At 37.6% G+C, this 19,671-nt stretch overlaps 1 protein-coding gene across 1 annotated transcript in view; it reads left to right on the top strand.

Moving 5' to 3' along the window:
- The window catches only part of nos1 (nitric oxide synthase 1 (neuronal)), a 41,592-nt gene that overhangs the window by 9,020 nt on the left and 12,901 nt on the right, over nt 1-19,671 (top strand). The window contains exons 4-18 of the mRNA XM_063489609.1: nt 1,364-1,501; nt 8,635-8,780; nt 9,105-9,267; nt 9,462-9,553; nt 11,569-11,710; nt 11,820-11,959; nt 12,964-13,138; nt 13,755-13,856; nt 14,231-14,425; nt 14,515-14,600; nt 15,085-15,229; nt 16,131-16,235; nt 16,322-16,380; nt 16,487-16,603; nt 18,872-19,046. Of these exons, the coding sequence (XP_063345679.1) occupies nt 1,364-1,501; nt 8,635-8,780; nt 9,105-9,267; nt 9,462-9,553; nt 11,569-11,710; nt 11,820-11,959; nt 12,964-13,138; nt 13,755-13,856; nt 14,231-14,425; nt 14,515-14,600; nt 15,085-15,229; nt 16,131-16,235; nt 16,322-16,380; nt 16,487-16,603; nt 18,872-19,046 (1,980 nt within the window). The remainder of the gene's footprint in view (nt 1-1,363; nt 1,502-8,634; nt 8,781-9,104; nt 9,268-9,461; nt 9,554-11,568; nt 11,711-11,819; nt 11,960-12,963; nt 13,139-13,754; nt 13,857-14,230; nt 14,426-14,514; nt 14,601-15,084; nt 15,230-16,130; nt 16,236-16,321; nt 16,381-16,486; nt 16,604-18,871; nt 19,047-19,671) is intronic.

The raw sequence follows: 19,671 nt of genomic DNA, 5'->3' as shown, positions 1-19,671 counted from the left end.
CTTTTCCCCCTTACCTATCTTGAGCTGTTACAATCAAATAAACAAACGCATAAAATAATTCATTTTACCTGAAAGTTAAACATGTAGGGAGCATTATTCTAAAAGGATCTTGATGGCAGAAAAACCCCATATTGTGGGGGCTCTAGGCTTGAACCCAGGGCCTGTCTGCTGTGAGGCAACAACTGATCCACCACAAAGTTTAATTTTTCAGATAATGAAAGAAATTCATTTTTTTGTCAGTTAAACATTTAAAATCTGCAATAGCGCAGATATATAAATGAATTAAAAAAACAAAAAAGTGACATTTAGCAATTGTTCACAGAAATGCGGTTCTCTGAAACTTGCAGATGGTGATAAAAAATAAAAATAAAATGAAATAAATGTAAATGCCAAAGCTATCTTCCAGCCAGTGAGCAACAAGCCTTACATTCAAATGATACACAACTTTTATTTCTTTTTTAAGTCAGAAAGGCTTAATTTTTCCACATCTGATATACTTTGCCTGTTTGATGTGCATTCTCCTTATGGTACAATGATCTTTCATCTTATCCACAACCTCACGTCATATCTGAGGTGCTCGGCGGGGGTTATTGTTGTTCGAGCATTAAACACACTACTTGTGCGTGTAAAATCAGATTCAATTCAAATTGCTCACTCCTTCCTACAGTTTGAGAGGACATCAAATGACAGTGAGACCCCACAAGTGTGACACTGTCGGTATTCATTGCTCCAGCAAGCATGCGAGCAAGTATTTCAAAAGCTGCACCACTGTTTGACTAACAATGCTGTGGAAGATGATGAAAGAGCTTCCAAGGTGTGCAATTGATTACTCTGATCTTTGGCAATCATTTGCCGCCTTCTCTAGGAGCTTTGGGGTTAAATTGCAGCCATTCATCAGTCAATAGCTACAGTACTGGAAAACCGTGTGAGCCTAGAGTTAGCTTGCCATCAACCTGCTGTTAAATGCTGATTGCCTTTATTCTGGAGAGAAATGGAGAAAGGAAAGAATGCAGATGGTTTCTGTGCATAGGCCTGAGTGAGAGAGGCATAAGCACAATCACAAATCAATTTTCCTTGAGAACAAAGGGCTGAGGTTCACCGAGGCAGCCAGCTGAAATGCTTTCAGATATTTCACATAGTATTCTTACGTCAAACTCTCATGTCCAACTTTATGCACTCAAATCCATTTCCTGGCAGTGGGAGGTCTGCGTCACTTTTCAACTTACTTCGGTATGACTCCCAGTTATAAACAATCTATCCAGTTTCCACCAAAAGTATTACAGAGGTCAGAACATATTAGACAGTTAAAGTACAAGGGTCTGAAGAAATGAGTCATGTGTGAATGTCTCTGTGTTTTTTACAGCCTCCAGCTGAGGGTAGGACCTCACCCATTAAGTCACTGCAGAATGGCAGCCCTTCCAAATGCCCCCGCTTTATAAAGATTAAGAACTGGGAGACTGGCACCATCTACAGTGACACACTCCACCACAGCTCCAGCAAGGTAAGACAATTAAAACTCACCTGAAGAAAAGATCCTTGGGATCACGGAGATCAAGGAGCCTGCTATAGCATCTGTGTTTGTCACAGAAAACCATCCTAGCAAGGATGAGAAAGATTTGGATGATTCAATTATGTAGTATGCTGTTTCTTCATGTTCTAAATCCCTTGAATAAAAATAAAAAAGATTAGAACTACTGGCAAAAAGAAACACCTGTATGATGCAATCTTAATGCAATGCAATATTGTGTTTACATTCTTTTTTGTGTGTGTGTTGAAACCTGCAAGTAATGATGCATATAGTACAATTTTTCTAAATCACATCTTCCCATAATCTTCAGCCTGTTGTACTTTTAGACAAATAAACTATATTCGCTTTACGGCTGACATCTCTTAAGCAAAAGAACAAAATCAAACTCCTAAAAGCTGAAACATGAAAAAGTGTTTGGCTTTTATGCTTGAAAAATGTTTTGAGACTCTGTGCAATCAAATGGAGTTCTGTCTCACAAAACAAACTGCTTAAATCTCCCGAAACAACCACAGAGTTTAATAAAGAGTGTATTCATTATTGAATTGAATCACAATGTACTGGGGGTTTTCATTGTCACAAAATATGGTGAATACTGATAACAAGTTTAAAAAGAGAGTGTGTGTCAAGATTCTGTAAACACAAAGGTTAATACAAGATTTAATAATTTTATCAGCTATAACAAGAAATATAGTTGTGATTTTGCATTTGTTGGCATATCACAAAAGGGGGAAACAGATTGGTTTTACATGCTGAAACCCTTTGTGTCAGTTTTTGCATTAAGGTACGAGCACAGCTTTTATACTGTAAGCTGACTAGCAAAGTTGACAGATGTCTGTGACTTAAATGGTAATCTTGAAGGCACTGATGAACATAAAGCACAGTGTCTTGGTTGACTGAACATGCATTTAGCCTGCAGACTTACCAACACATAATCTGCAAGTCAAGTAGATTGGAAAATAATAGCACAGCATGGCGTGTGCCTTTTCGCTGCTTCTCGCTAACTATTCATACATTAGTAGAATCCTGTCTGAACTGTTGGTGATTCAACTCATTAGAATTAAGCCAGAAATCAGGGGGGTTAGGTAAATCTAGGTGATGCTTATGAAACAATTAATTCTTCAGACTGAAAAACAACATATCACTGGCACAGCCTGCCGTATTGGGACAGCTCACATGGTCAGATAGTGACTCATGTAGTCATGACTCGATGACTCAGCATTTTCAGAAGAGAGTGCTGGGAAATTAAATACGTAATGTTTAGTGGATATTTTTGTCCAAAATGCTGATACATTCATGAATCAGTAACATGACTGGCTCAAGAAAACCAATTCATTCATCCCTTCATTCATTCATCCCTTGAAGGTTCTTATCTATATCATATATTCTGATGTTGTCATGTTTATTAAAGAAGTTGCTTTAATAAACATTACTAATGAATGGCATTAAGTGATACATTAGGATTCACAAAATCAGAAGATGTATCCCAGAAGATGTACCTTTAATACTCGTCATGAAATGTGAATGTTGAACAGAAAATTATGATTTCTGCTTTGAGCTAATGCCTAACTTCAGCATGATAACTGACTCGGAAAGCTATTGTTGAAGCGAGTTTAATGCGATGTATCATACAGCACTGATTAAATGGCATGATCACAAAGTACAGCAAAGTGTGTCAGTAGCTTCCCAGGTGTGATCATTTCACATAACATTTTCACAGGTGTGATGTGATCAGTAGGCTAACTTGAAGGCAAAAATGCGGCAAATCTAATGGTGCAACAGAGAGTTCAACCTTAGCCACAACAAGAGTTAAAAATTCAAGGAATAAAATAAAAAAGAAAAGAAACTTGTAAAGTAAAAGAAACTTGGCAAACAGGTGGATCTTAGGCCTCTGAAGGTTCTTATCTATATCATATATTCTGATGTTGTCAAGTTGCCTAGAAACCCTGTAGCAATGGGCTAAGATTAATCATTTCTATTCACCTGTAACATCTCAGAAAAACTTTTTTTTATTTGACAACAATAGCATCACATTCAGAGCCACAAAACTTGAATTACACATGATATATTATGACACCATCACTTTTCCCAGCAAAACCCCACAACTGGACTACAAAACATCTGTATAGTAGGACAGAGCTTGAGCATCACAGGGGAACCACAATAATTGACAAAAATTATATATCTTCAGTTTATACATAAACAATATCTACAACCCATATTTCTTTATATTAATTTGCTAACACCACAAAAAATAATGTATTACATTTAAAAAAAGCTACTATAAATGCTATAAAATCGAAACTGGAGATTATTTTTGTGGTTTTGAGAATTTGTTATCAAGAAATGAATGCCGATTATTGGTTGAAAACAAAAAAAACAAAACAAAAGTCTGCACTATTAATGGCTAATCTTTTCTTGCTCCATCAATCTGCTCTGATTCCCTCTCTACGTAGACTCTGGAGCTCTGTGATAAAATTGCACTCTTCTTTTCATCTCCCAAATAAGAAATAATTAATCATTTTTGAGAAGTAATTAATTCAGAAATTCTCTTAATTGTTCAAGGACAAAAGCTGTGCACATATTCAATATAATATTTATCAAAACTCATAATGAGGCACTAATTCTCCCATTATAAAAATGTTAATTGAGTCCATCAATAATGGAGTGTTTGGAAAGCTGCAGCAATAAAACCTGTGTTTAATTTTGGTGATCACATGACTACCAGTAATTTCAGATCAGTAGTTATCTTTCCTGTAGTATAAAAATTAACACTGCAATTGATCTTTGAACAGATCATCTTTTCTTACTTCTCACTCGTTGCAATTTGGTGTCTTTGGTTTGGGTTCAAAAATATTAACGCGGAATTGGGCAAGTGAGCCATGGTTGTGACCTTGATTTAATGAAATCTTTAAATACATTTAATCATCAAGTTTTCAAAGATTAACTTTCCATCTCATGTAAATGAATGAATAAAATATTTTCTTACAAATCGAAAGAAAATAATAACAAAACTTCACAAATAGTTAATGATAATTTTGGAGTTCCTCAGGGTTCAAGTTAGGGTTCTCTGTTGTTTAGTTTTTATGTTCATGATGATTAACTGAAATTTGTCCATCTATTTCCCACACGTGTGTTGATGATACGGTTAACATGTCATTAAAAAGTGCCCCTTTCGACATTTTATCTTCTTTTTGTTTTCAGTTTTTTTAGTTTTGTTGTTTTTTTACATTGCAAAGTACAGTTTTCAAATGATTGTTTCATTTATTGTGTGTCACAAAATCCTGAAATCAGAAACGAGGCAAACACTTTTTAAAATAATGCACATAGGTAGATTTCTGTGACTACAGAAAGTCAGTAAAAATGTGTGGTTATTTTTCTCCAGACAGTTTATCAGTTTCAGTTTATCAGTTTATCAGACAGATTCAATCTAACTGTAGCAGGGAGAAGACAATATTTAAAAAACTAGGTGTGATAACAGATTCACTGCTTACATTTAAAGCACAAGTTTTCAAAAATGTGAATGGAGTCCATTTTAAACATATTAGGAGTGATTTAACTACAAAGGGCTCAGAGGTGTACACGAGTGTTGTGGTTTTTCTGTCAGATGAAGTATTGTCTTACCAGCTGGACAAGTAGGACCACATTACAGTCAGTTGGAAATACTATTTAGGATGATTCTGCAAAGATAAAAAATGAAATTCAAATCATAATAGTAAAACTGAAACAAAAATGATTTTATTAAAATAGGAAAAACATGATGAACTGACTGCTATTTTACTGGTGTGTTTGCTTCCAGTGAACCATGTTTTCATTTGTCAATATAATGGATTTGAGCCTCCATGGAGGCTTATTCAAGTCAGTCTAAAGCAAGCTGTGCATCTTTTGTAACTATTGCGTTGCCTTACATTTCCATTAGAACATTGTTTACTAAGTAGCTGAATATTGCATCACAATAAAACATCTAAGCACGCTTTCCTAATGCCTAATGATTTCCTAACTGTGACTGTCATGTTTCTAGGGAGCAGTGAAATCAAAAACACTGTGGAAGCTGCACCAGATGTATATAAAGCATGCAGACCAAACTGACCACAGTATCAGCATTTCAATACATGCTTCATTCCAGATACAGAATTTGAAACGCTCACGGCGCATCAAACACAGTTGGATAGGACCACCAAAATGAATGCACCCTGACGAAGAAGAAGCACTCCATTCTTGAGCGACATGCTCCCCCCCATTTTTGCATCTTTGTGGAGAATGATTCATACAGCAGCAGGATAATAAGCTCAAACACACATAAAAAGCTTTGTTAGAACTATTTGTATGTGTAGGACAAATGAAGACCTGGAAGTGCTGACTATCATGTACTTTACCATTTATAGGGGTATTTAAAGACTGAGAGAAAGTCAGTACCAGATTCAGTGTATCGTGTCTTTACTGAGGTCCTATGATGGTTTCCCTTGTTTTCTGCTAGTGTACTTACTGCTAAATATAGCTTTATACAGTTTCAAATAACAATGTCAGTGTATTTGCAAAAAATCGCTTTCTTATCCCCTTTGTATGACATCTGCATGATTTCATTCAAATGTCATACTGTTGGTCAAACTATCTAATTGCAAACAGCAGGCACTTGGAAAAATGTTGCTTCATAGGAATAAACTATGGCTCAGGACAGGATATTCATTGAATTTTAATTTTTGAAGTTTTGGTTTCCAAGTTTTGGTTGTTAAAATTGAAATTTCAATATTTATTGAAGTAATATTTACTTTGGTTCTTGTCATAATCAAACAATACTAGGGAATAGTACAACAAGGTCCTGTATACGATAAATAAAGAGTATTTTGAATTCTGAATCATGCAAAGCCACTGTGCTATAGCCCGAGACAAAAAATATAGAGATAAAAGGGGGATGTAAAAGATAGACATACTTAATGCCATAAGACTTGAGATTCATGTGTATCTTTGAGTGATTCAATGTGTCACCAAGCTGATATTGTTATTAATGGCAAACTGTGCTCCAAACCTAATGCAACACATTATCTTTACTGGTGTTCTTGGACTTTATGGCCTAAAACATTGAGGCGGTAGGGTGGCTCTAATTGCTAAATAAGATAACCTCTAAATAGTTTGAGGATAACACCTCAGAAAGCCTCAGCTATGCAAAGATGCAAAAATGCTATGCATTTTCCTAAACTGCTTGGTCCACCTATTTTGTTTTCTATTTTGTCACGCAGCCAAAGTTTCCTTCTCTAGTTAGTAAGCCAGTCTACCAAACACAAGGTGAGCTGTGCTGTTTAAGCATTCACCCTTCAAAACACTGCAGCCATTTGTAAACAGCAACCGGCAGCCTAATTACTTTGGTGACTTATCGAACAGGCTGTCACATGCATCCCAATGAATGGTCTGTAATAGCATTTTCAGATTTATTGTATATCACAGACTCTGCTGTATTCGTGGATGATCCGTCTTTTTCGAAAAGGACAGCTGGCTGGCATGAATGCCTAAAGCAGGATGAGGAGCGGACGTGCTGGAGCACAAGTGATTCCTTTGTTTTATTTTTAACATTCTGTGTTTTAATCATCAATTTTCTTATTCTCCTCTTACTTTCTACATCCATCACCGTACTTTAACCACCGCCTTTTTTGTTTTTTAGTCTTATTTCTGTTGTCTTTTTGTTAATTATTTTTTCTTCAACCTCCTTATAATTATACGTGCTTTGCTTTTTTTTTTATAGCTCTTTCTGAGTTTCTCTCTCAACTCCTTTTCTTGATTTACTGTGATGTTGTTTGTTCAGTTCAACAGATTTTTTCCCCCTTTTTTCTGCTCTTGCTGAGTGACGTCTTAGGTTAGTTGGAAGGGTCAAAGTTTTTTGGGGGGCACACTGTCAGTGCATGTCTGAGTGTTTGGACAGTGTAAGTGGGTGGCTCAGTGTAACAAGCCAATTTTAGCACTGCAAGGGTCACTGTCAAATTTCCTCTTCAACTGCACGCCTGTGCTATCATTTCTGTCGTGAGCTTTTGCTCACTCATTCGTTTTCTCTCTAAGCTGGTGACGACAAACCAAAGTGACAGCTGACTTCAACTTTAATCACATTAAAGTTACCAAACAAGGTTGCTATGAGCAATTTTCTCCTTGCATCTGCCTGTTTCGCTGTCTTTCGTTCTTTTTTTTAATCTTTCCTCCTTATTCTGTCTTCCTGTCTCAGCTTAGTGGAACGATACCAATCTATGACTCACCGACTTACTCATTCATTAACATGCGTGCCAGCCATGTGTGAGTGATATTGTGAAAGAAATGTAACAGTTACAATCTTTCTATGCATTAAAAGTCCAGGAATTGTGAAGAAATGATCTTTATTTAAATCAAGTAGAATATGATCATGATCATGATATAACAAATACCTGGTGAGTGGATGTAATTTACCAAAGCCATGTTGCTTGGTATATTAAAAGGTTAGGAGTAGGTCTTAATAATAATAATAATAATAATAATAATAATAATAATAATAATAATAACTATAATCTAATGGAGATTTTTGGTAAGAAAGTTTTGAGGTAAATGTGCCTGTCAACAGAACTAGCATCTTTTACATTGTTACTGTCTTGAGTAATTATGACTGAAATTATGACTGTTTTACCCCAAAACCAAAGTTAAAAGACCAAGAAAAGAATTTTAAATGTGCATGCAAAATTACAGTTCTTTAGGTCTGTTTCATATCATATAACACAGAGTTCTGCCTTTTAATGATGTTCTTATTTTGCACACAAACACAAAACAAAGATCGATGCTGAACATGTTTTGTGAGCGAGCGGAATTTTTCGAGGAGAGTGAAATATTTTTCGTAGTAAAAGAAAATAATTACCTTGTTACAGACACTATCAAGATGATTTAAGACAATAAAAACAAGACTAGCTCTTGCTAGGTTCTTGTTGATCAGTTTTGGAAAGTAAGTTTTATTGATATACAAAACTAGAAAATGAAGCCAGTTGTTATTCTCTCCGCATTCATGCTTTGTATGTTGGCAAATTAAAGGAGGTTAAAATAAAAGTAAATAATACATTCATCCAAATCCCTCTCTAATCTGTGCATGTTATTTTTCTTTTCAGATGCCAATCTGTTCCGAAAATGTGTGCATGGGCTCTGTGGTGGTGCCAAACCAGCACATCCGCAAACCAGATGAAGTCAGAACTAAAGAAGAGCTTCTTCCACTGGCCACCGACTTCATAGACCAGTACTATACCTCTATCAAAAGGCAAGCAAACTGTGTGGTACCTAGAGAGCGATTAAGTCTCAGAGCGTGTACCAATGCAAACAAAATTCTGTGAAACAGGAGAAATAATAGCAATTTCTTATGATGTTGTGCTGTTTAGGTTATTTGTGTCTCTTTATTCTTATAGAACTATACAGTGTATTCTTTATTCTAGTCAAAACAATATGCAGAACAGAGTAATTCCATACAGGACTGACTGAAACCTAGCCAGAGACACATCATCTGTTGTGGTGACCCCCAAGGGGTTAGGCCAAAAGAAGATATGTACCTGATCTTTTATTTTTTTATGCCCTGTCCTGTCAACAGGTATGGATCTAAAGCCCATGTGGACAGGCTGGAGGAGGTGACCAAGGAGATAGAAGCTTCAGGAACCTATCAACTGAAAGATACTGAACTGATTTATGGAGCCAAGCATGCCTGGAGAAATGCTGCCAGATGTGTGGGAAGGATTCAGTGGTCCAAACTACAGGTAATTTCAGAATGCCTGAAATCCATGAATGCTGTTGTCTGAGATTTGTGCTGTTAATGTTTTTTTTTCTGACAGCTTGTCAATTAATGTAGACAGTTACATAGATGGATACATCTCTGCCAACATTTAGATGTTTTCATATTATGAAGCACTCATAATACTTCAGACTTCTTGTTTTTATATTTGCTATTCAGGTTTTTGATGCCAGAGACTGCACAACAGCCCATGGAATGTACAACTACATTTGTAACCACATTAAGTACGCCACCAACAAAGGGAATCTGAGGTAAACACATACATATAGTGCAAAGTGCTCAGCTCTTTCCTCAAGTCTTCTTTTCCTTTATTGTTTTTTCTTTGATTTGGTACTGCTCGCCATGTATTCTTTCCACTGCACTTGTTCCTCTCTCCATGTGTTGACCCCATCACGCCACTCTTTCTCTGACTACCCCGACTTGACCCACTGTCCCATCTGTCAGCATTCTCTCTTAACGCTGTATCTGACACTATCTGCAGCCTGTCTATCTATTTGTCAGCATCTCAGCACCAATCATTGCCCTGTTGGTAAAGTGCCAGACCTTACTAACAAGCAGTCATTTGTCAGAACTGCAAAGCCTCACTCACTTTCTGCCAAGTCCTAATCACATGTGACACCTCATATTTACTTCTTGGCTGATGGATAGCTTCTGACTCATTACTACACTTAGCCTGGCCTGAGGAAGTCAACTCAGATATACATGCTGAAAAGAGCCAATATAATATCCAGTCCACAGCTCTCTGGAAGGCTGGCTTTAATATAAATGGCCACAGATTCAGAAATATGAATATAATTAAGACAGGAGACACATAAAATAAGCTGGAGGGATGCAGATGATGAATTGAAAAAAATAACTTGATTCTAAATAACTCCAAATAAACTATCATATAATAGTACCTTATAAAAAATACTGTGCTCTTGTATGATACACTTGGTCCAAATACTGATAATATTATATAAAAAGTAGCACTGTACAAGGTACAAAAATAGTCAATTTAAAAATGTTGCAAATAAACAAAACATTTCATGTTTGTGAATGTCTATCATTTTTCTAAAAACTCTATATAGTCATAAACTATTTATTAATCCTTTCAATATTAGAAGAGGAAGAGAGCTCACACATTTTAATTACTGGCCTTAAACCTGTCAATTATCCATTAGTAAGGAATTTATCAGCTGTTTAGAAATACTTATTAATAACTGTAATAACTCCTTTACATAATAGTGATAACTTTATAAAGAAAGAGAGCATTTTAAAATCTATCATTACTTATGAAATGCAGATGTCAAATGGATCTGTGCCAAAATTACTTAACACAGAAAAACATTGCCATATACTGTAAAATTAGCCTATATATGTTACCTTTTCATATACAACTCTTGGCTTTATTTAGTTCTACTCTTTACAGAATTAAAGTAATTGGAAATTTAAAATGCAGACTTTATATTATTAATTATTATTTAGTGATTGCATCCTTTGATTAGACCAAGACTGGAACAAAGGTGTACAGATGGTAAAATCAATAAATAAATCAGGTTTCTGTCCTGGACAAGACTCCAGCTGTCTGACAAAAAAGCAATAGAAATCATTATCCAAGTCAACAAAACAAACAAGGTGGAAGACTGAGGTGACAGAGGAAGCGAAATCTCAAGAATGCAGAATTTACTCCTGATTATTTAATTTATATCACCTCTTTTCCAACAAGCCACTCCTGTTAAAAGAAGTCAGGTAGGCAGCTAAACTTGAAAAATGAACAAGTTAAACATTGGGGGTCACCGGGAGATAATAATATTTTGTCTCTATATGTTACTTTAACAATACAGCTGACACCTTACAAAGCTGTACAAGGCTTAATGTTCTACAGATGATGATTATTAACACAACTGGCACAGATTGAAACCCCCCCCCCCCGCGACTTACAACCAGCTTAGTAGTATTAACACTTTCACCCGGTCACAGTATTAAACGGTAACAGTATCATGTGGAGCAGGCCAAAGGTAGCTAAGCTTTGGCACTTCTCTGAGTCTTTTGAGATATTGAAATTCATTTCCTTCAAGTTGATTACTGACACAGTGCTAACCATCTGTTAGGAATGTTGAAAATGTTGAGAAATTTCCAAATATTAATATATTGTTCACCATCGACCACTTTTTTCCCTTGACTTCAATATGGACAGAACCATAGAATAATTAAAAAAATGTTGTGCCTATATTGCATATTAATAACATGTTTTTTATTAGCTTTTTCTGTTTGTTTTTTGCAGGTCAGCTATCACCATATTTCCTCAGAGGACAGATGGCAAACATGATTTTCGAGTGTGGAACAGTCAGCTGATTCGCTATGCTGGCTACAAACAGCCTGATGGACGGATCCTTGGAGATCCTGCTAATGTTGAATTCACAGAGGTACACATGAGGAGTTGTGCTATTAAATGAGTAAAGCAGTTCTATAATGTTTTTTTTTTCTTTTATTATCCTATTTGTTCTAAACTTACATGTAGTGTTTGGTCATTAGATTTGCATGCAGCTGGGATGGAAAGCTCCAAAGGGTCGTTTTGATGTTCTGCCCCTTCTGCTGCAAGCCAATGGAAATGACCCTGAGCTGTTTGAGATCCCTGAAGACCTCATTCTTGAGGTGCCAATCACACATCCAAAGTGAGTTATGTCTTTCTTCTTGAAAATGCAAAAAAAAAAGAAAAAGAAAAAGAAAAAACATACAGAATCTAGCAAAAATAAGAAGAGAGGGGGCTGCATTAAAAGATCCACCCACTCAACATCTTTTAACAATACTTCTAAAACAATAGGGTGCTTTTAAGCCAAGAACTATGATTGGGTTATCGTCAGTTTCCAACTGTGCCGATTATTCCAAGAAAACACTGCTGCCTGTGCTTTATCTGTTGCTATGCCAGCTTTTGTGGTAACCATGGGGCTTGTTAGTGAAATTTTAACTTTCCTCCTGTTTTTTATTCTTATGTGTTCTATTACTTTTAAGAAAACTTTTTCAACAATAGCCACTGTACACATGCCATAAAAGCCATTGATATTTAAAGTGTTAAGCTGCTGCAGTCCTATAACATGTGCAATCACAGTGAAGAATTAGATATTACAGCTACAGAAGTTTTCACACCTTCAAAAAGCTATACAACAGGTTATCAGTGCAGCGCTGCATGCTACCGAGAATATTTCAGAATCCCTTGATGCACAATTCTCACTGTTAGACTCCCCTAAAATTGGCATCTCTTGCTCCATACCCTGCATCAGCTGGCCTTGAGCCTGGCAGCAGCTTGGCACAGGCCAGGACCACCAACGGTGTCTCATCATTACACAAGATTAGACCCAGCTCTGGAAATAATGCACTGAGAGCAGTGTTATCAATCCCCTTAGAGATTGCAGGGAGTGAGTGGTGGGAGGTAGATTGAGGTCCAGCTTGCTCTGTCCAGCACTGACAGAAGTAGATTTCTTTGTGTTAATGCTTGTTTTGGCTGTCGCCCCTTTTTAAATTATGTGTCTCAGGAGTAATTACTCACGCTCTTGAGGATTTTAGAGACCATTCACATCACTAATGAAGCAATGGACAATATCCTGACCTCAGTAGGGATTATAATGAATAGAATTATGTGAAATAGCAGCCCTTAGCTATCATGTCCCTGTTTGCTCAGGTATGAGTGGTTTAAAGATCTGGGTCTGAAGTGGTACGGCCTCCCGGCGGTTTCCAACATGCTGCTGGAAATTGGCGGTCTGGAGTTCACGGGCTGCCCCTTCAGTGGCTGGTACATGGGCACAGAGATTGGTGTGAGAGACTTCTGTGACAGCTCACGCTACAACATTCTGGAGGTACAGTGCTGTGCCAAAATAGAGTCATGTTCCATTGGAAAAAGAGAAAAGAATTTCAGGCACAGATTGACTGAAGCCATGTGCAGAGAAGAAAGCATGTATTGTGTCACTAAATGAGCCAGTCAGAATGCAGTTCTTCTTCCTCCATGTTTTGTTGCAAATCCTTTAATATAAAAAAAAAAACAGTGGTACTTTTGATATTGTGCAAAATATGTTTACCAATATATTTTTCTATAGATGGGCAAATTGAATTGTAACCCATTTTGTAATATTTAACAATCAGATCTTCAAATTATTTTAGGGCATGCAGTATAAATATATATGTGACATAGCATATAATTAGGGAGACCAGAGTGTTTGCTATTTTTGCATGTATCACATTATTCTGACAAGTGAAGAAAATTTCAGTCAGAGTCGTCCAATTATGAAGAGCACTTCAGGGCACATGGGTGCCAGCTTTGGATTTGTCTGTGCTTGCAGTGATGACGAGGGCCATTTGCTTCAGTACAGCATGACCACAACACAGCAACTCTACAAAGAAATGAAATACTAAAGTTTATGTCACCAAAATTTTCAGTCTCAGGTATGTCAGGCATTTTTTTTCTGTATTATATAGGAGGTGGCAAACAAAATGGCCTTAGACACCAGAAAGACATCCTCCCTTTGGAAAGATCAGGCACTCGTAGAGATCAATATTGCTGTCCTTCACAGCTACCAGGTATTGAAATCTGTGATTTGAAGTAAGTAGATTTTAAACTTCTTAAAGTTTGTAGACAGCTCCTTGGAACAACAGCACCTACAGTTATCTTGGACTCAAAGTGGCTACTGCTGAGCAAATTCCATGGTGAAGTGTGTTAAGCCATGTTTATAACAATTTGTTGGCGTCGAAATTACTAGATATTTGTGATCAAATTATAGCTTGATACTCCACACACTGGTTTATTACAAGATGTGCAGCTGTTTGTTTGTTAATAGCACTTGACCATTGTAAGCATTCAGTGTATCCATTTTAATGCACTCATGAATAATAATAAAACACTTATTTGGTGGTGACATAATTCATATCCATCCATCTATGCTACCTATTCTTAGACATGCAAAGTGACCATAGTAGACCATCATTCAGCCACAGAGTCCTTCATGAAGCACATGGAGAATGAGTTTCGGGTGCGAGGCGGCTGTCCTGGGGACTGGGTGTGGATTGTGCCTCCAATGTCAGGAAGCATCACGCCAGTTTTCCATCAAGAAATGCTTAACTACCGCCTCAGCCCTTCTTTTGAGTACCAGGTGAGTAAATAATTCCACATCCGACACACCTCATTGCATGAGATATCTTTAATTTAAAATCACCTGATTTTTCTTCTCCTATGCAAAAGCCCGATCCATGGAATACCCATGTGTGGAAAGGGGTCAATGGGACACCCACAAAGAAAAGAGCCATTGGATTCAAGAAGCTTGCCAAGTAAGTGTGCTTGGTTTTACTTAATCATTCATTTCTTTTCCCTTTTATTTGTCTTTGCACTGTAAGAGTCAAAGCTAAATTGCAACTCTAAATGTGAAAGATCACAAATGATTTGTATTTGTTAATTTAAGGCTAAGCAGGTATTCACTTTGCAAACAAAAGTTAGACACATGACAAAGACGCTGGGGTACTCAGCAGTGAAATTCATCCAATCAACCCCTTAAGGAGTAATCAGAATTTTGTCAGTGTTTTGTTTGTGTATACATGCACTTGTGCGCGTGTTCTGCTATTATTATAATTGCCTTGAGGAGATGACAAGCTAGGTAATCACAACTGTCATCCATCCGTAGCTGTCTGCTACAGTGAACCAGCCTATTACTAATTTCAGAGGCTCAATAAGAAACTTTTTTTTTCTTTCTATAATTCAGTTGGTCTTTATCTTTGCTGCATCTCATTTGCATTGTCTTTCTCTTCACCTCTGCAGGGCTGTGAAGTTTTCAGCGAAACTCATGGGCCAAGCTATGGCCAAGAGGGTTAAAGCCACTATACTGTTTGCTACAGAGACGGGCAAGTCGCAAGATTATGCCAAAACGCTCTGTGAAATCTTCAAGCACGCCTTTGACGCAAAGGTACCCCTTGCTCCCACCTTGCATCATCATTTCCAAAGGTTGAGAACTAGCTTATGTATCGCTGCTCTAATATCTAATTGAAAAAGGAGGAACTGAAAGACACCCCTCCCCCGAACCCCATTCTCTGGTTGATAAAGCTGAGCAGATGCCAGCTGAGTATAGATGACAAAGGGTTTGAAGAAAGAAAAGCCAATCTTTTGTTACATTTTCCTCTTGTCTCATGCAGTAAAGTGCCGCAGGTTGGAGGCAAGATTTATCCACTAAAGCATAGAACAGGGTAGTAGTTTTAAGACAAAATCCTTCAGTGCCGCTGGGTGTGCAAATCTGTATACAAAAACCAAACAGAAACAAGAGAAAGAAGCTTCTCTTGAACACACACTATGGGATTTTTCCTCCTGGTCCTATCTTTATTTGCTCTTCCTGTTTTCCCAGTGTGATCAATCACACAAGGAGATTCATGCATGAAGATTTGTGCATGTGTGTGTCACTGTGAGTGGGCGTGTGCTGATGGATCGCAGGGCAGATGCAAACGCTTAGGGGGAATCTTGGTTGTTGTGGGGCTAAAGGCTTCTTTCTCTTCACGCCTTTGGTTATGTGTCTTTGAGGCGTATATGCATGTGAAATGCAAGTGCGGCCCGTGGCAGACAAACACCATCACGCTGAGTGGTATGCATCATGGATGCTCAATGTGTGGCAGCAGCATATTATCATCTCGTTAGAGGCGAGGACAGAGTGGTCATTACAACCTCCTCCTCTGCCAGCGGCTATGTGTTCAGCCTTAATTTACACGCTCAAGTCATCTGTCATTTGGAGTGTGTGTCTAGGAAACAAGAGTGAGATAAACACTACACCATGTAAGTCGCTAAGCTTCCATCAGTGCAACGCTCTTTTTTTCCTGCAGGTTATGTCTATGGATGATTATGATGTTGTGGACCTGGAGCATGAAACACTGGTTTTAGTGGTGACCAGCACATTTGGGAATGGTGACCCACCTGAGAATGGGGAGGTATTTATGAATACTTAATACTTGTCAGTTATTAGGAGCTCAGCAGACACTTCTAATTGTATGTGTTTGCTTTTTTTTTGCTGTAGAAATTTGGAGCCGCCTTAATGGAAATGTGCCACCCAACAACAAACACAGAAGATAGGAAGTGAGTTTGATCTCTCAATCCAGTTTTTAATGTTTACTTAAGTAATTATTGTTTGTCCCTTGAGTTAAAAGCCTGTGCGTGCCTCTGCTTTTTTCTTATTTTCTAGGAGCTACAAGGTCCGTTTTAACAGTGTTTCCTCTTACTCTGACACTCGGAAGTCATCCAGCGATGAACCAGAAACCAAAATTAACTTTGAGAGCACCGGACCACTTGCTAATGTCAGGTAAACAAAGTAAACTAAACAAACCTAACAGGTGTTTATGTGCGAATCTATCATAAATTATCAAACAGGAAAGCAAGGAAATCTGGAAGGAAAACTACATAAAATGCTTATGCTAAATAGGATAGGCACATACTATGCGTCATCTGTGTTCATAGTCAATGAAATGCTGCAAAAAGAATGGTTAAATGTTGGCTTAATATCCAGGCAAATTCACTTTGAAACATCAAATGGGATACATAATACATAAATATGGATTTATCATCTAATCAATAAAAAATCTTTGAATGTTTGATTAGTTTTAGTTCTTTCTGTTCACCTCTTGCGCAGATAACAGTAGAGCCTTTGTAATGCAGGTAGCAGCATAATTGTAACTGTAATGTGATTACTGAATTTAGTACAGTAATGTGTTACATTATTGCATTACTAAAACAATGTAATGTAACACATTAAATAAAATGATTACAGTAATGTATTACTTTTGAACTTGTTCCAACCAGTGCTGGTGGTAGGGAATTAGACTGCAGTGTAAAGAAATGAATAGCTCCTTTAGCAAGTTAGCAAGGAAACTCTTTAATGGAGATAAATGATGTCAACTGTCACCATGCCTGGTTTAATAAAATTAGCAAGCTGAATGGGTGGAGGCTCCACCAGCAATATCAAATTACAATGTATAAGAAATCATTTGGTTGTCTGAATGCACAAGGTTTAGTGAGCTGTTTTGATAATACACAACTTAAATTTTTTAATCAATATATTAAAACCCCCAGTAGATATTCAGTTAACTGTGTAATACACTGTAAAATACTTTTTATTAAAAAAATAAAGGTGCAGGTCTGTTATATGGGGCTTATGAAAAGCTGTGTTTTAGAGCTACGTTGTCCTCACAAGACACCTACTAAACACCTCATTTTGTGGAATATGATGGATTACTTTAGGTTAAATATAATATAAATTATTTAGAATGAGCTCAGATGTAAACATGTGCAGCAGTAATATTGATCCATATAACACTAACGGGGAACATTTCTCTGCACTTTTACTTTTGAGACTTAAGTAAAATCTGCCAGTAAGTGTTGTGAAGTGTTTTCATAGTGTGGCGTTTCTACTTTTACTTTAAGAATGGTTCTACAAAATTCATCCACCACTCATCATGGTCATCTGATGGTAAATATTTTATAAATATAAAAGTAATAACATCTTAAAATTCTTCAGCCCAGAAGGAGTACAGAAAGGTGAAGATGTCCTGGAAGGGTGCACCAAGAAGTATGACCCTGTGAGCTTATATCAAAAAATAAAAGACAGGCAACGAAAAATCTGGTCTGGTCCAGTTTAAGTAGTGTGTTTTAGACGGTGAAGGAAGATTTTTTTTCTTTCCTTTTTTCCTGGAGGGATTGGTGATGGTAATGGTGGTGGTGGTGATGGTAAATGGTGGTCATCACCTGTGCTTGTCCTTCTCTGAAAGTCACCACTAAATTTTGGCATTAAAAAACATTTCACTGCCTCTCTGCTGTAAATTATTAGTTATTATTAATCTCTTGCTCTGTTTCACAACGTGTCTTTGTCCCGTCTTCCTCCCCTCACCCCCCCCAACCGGTTGAGCCAGGTTCTGCAGGAGGTTTCTTCCTGTTAAAAGGGAGCTTTTCCTTCCCACTGTCGGCAAAGTGCTTGCTCATGGGGTTTTCTTTGTTTTCTTTGTATTATTGTAGGGTCTTTACCTTACAATATAAAGCGCCTTGAGGCAACTGTTGTTTTGATTTGGCACTATATATATAAAATAAAACTGAACTGAATTAAATTGAGTTCCAGTATGTCTAAATGCAGGGTTTTCCTTGTAGTGTTTCCTCAGTGCATACTCCACATGAGGATGGCTATAAAACTCCTTTCGGATAAAAATCTTATTGCAGCTGACAGTTTGCTGATCAGCTAAGGAAGAAAAGACAACAGAGATTTTGCTCAAACTTGGATCAGATGTGAGCTGACTTCCTCACTGCAAAGAAGTGGAAAGAGATGTTGTCTGCCTTTGAAAAACAAAGTGATCTGTTTCATGTTTATGTCCATCTAAACTCAGACAGGACACGTATTTATAAATACATCAGCTGTTTTCAACTGTTTGACATATTCTGAGAGGAAGGAAAGGGCAAGTTTCTAACATGGACACAGTGGTGGTGGTTTGCAGTTGTGTATGTTTGTGTTTTATTTCTTGGTTTTTTTAACACTACCTGTCTCTCAGTCTCTGTGTTTTCTTCATATATGTGTGTCTCTGTTTAGGTTCTCGGTGTTTGGCCTTGGCTCCAGGGCCTACCCACACTTCTGCGCCTTTGCCCACGCTGTGGACACACTGTTTGAAGAGCTGGGGGGTGAGCGCATCCTACGCATGGGAGAGGGAGATGAGCTGTGTGGCCAGGAGGAGTCATTCAGAACATGGGCCAAGAAAGTTTTTAAGGTTGGTTTCCTGGGCTGAGACCCTTTGGGCGTGGTTAAAGGTGGTGTATTTGGAACGTGTACATTATGAACCTAGAGTTAAGCTTTATCTCAAGACCGGTATGTTAGTTACTTGTCAAGTAGCTGTTCATCCCAGTACAATCCTCTTTCTGGTTTTTTTTTCTTGGAGATTATGTATCGGAATTTCAGGAGCGGGACCACGCCTCCAAACACGCTCATTCCGGTTGTCATCCATATAGGTTCCCCCAGTTCTGCAAGCTGTTCAATTTCGTTTACGTGCCCCACCCTCTCCTCCGTCCTTGTTCTCAATTCTTTAACTTCTTCATTTCTATTTAGTGCATGGGGATCTGCCAGGCCCGGGAGCCATCGCCAGTCCCCTTCGAGGCCTTTCCCAAACCGCAGCTCAATTCATGTCAAAGCATTCATTTTTACCTACTAAAATGCTGTCAAACCTAAAATGAGGACGTGGGCCCAGCTAGTGAATTTTTATTTCTGCAAACAGTGCAACAGATCAGATCAAACTGTCTTCCCCCTCCTTTAAAACCGCTGCAACAGTCAAGCTAGCATTTAAAATATTGTGCTTACATATGACCTTGACATTGCGATTACACGTATAATCTTGGAGG

The sequence above is a fragment of the Pelmatolapia mariae genome, linkage group LG12, assembly GCF_036321145.2.
Source record: "Pelmatolapia mariae isolate MD_Pm_ZW linkage group LG12, Pm_UMD_F_2, whole genome shotgun sequence".
Lineage (NCBI taxonomy): Eukaryota > Metazoa > Chordata > Actinopteri > Cichliformes > Cichlidae > Pelmatolapia > Pelmatolapia mariae.
Note: the sequence above shows the minus strand (reverse complement) of the source record. Positions and strands in the feature narration are given on the sequence as shown.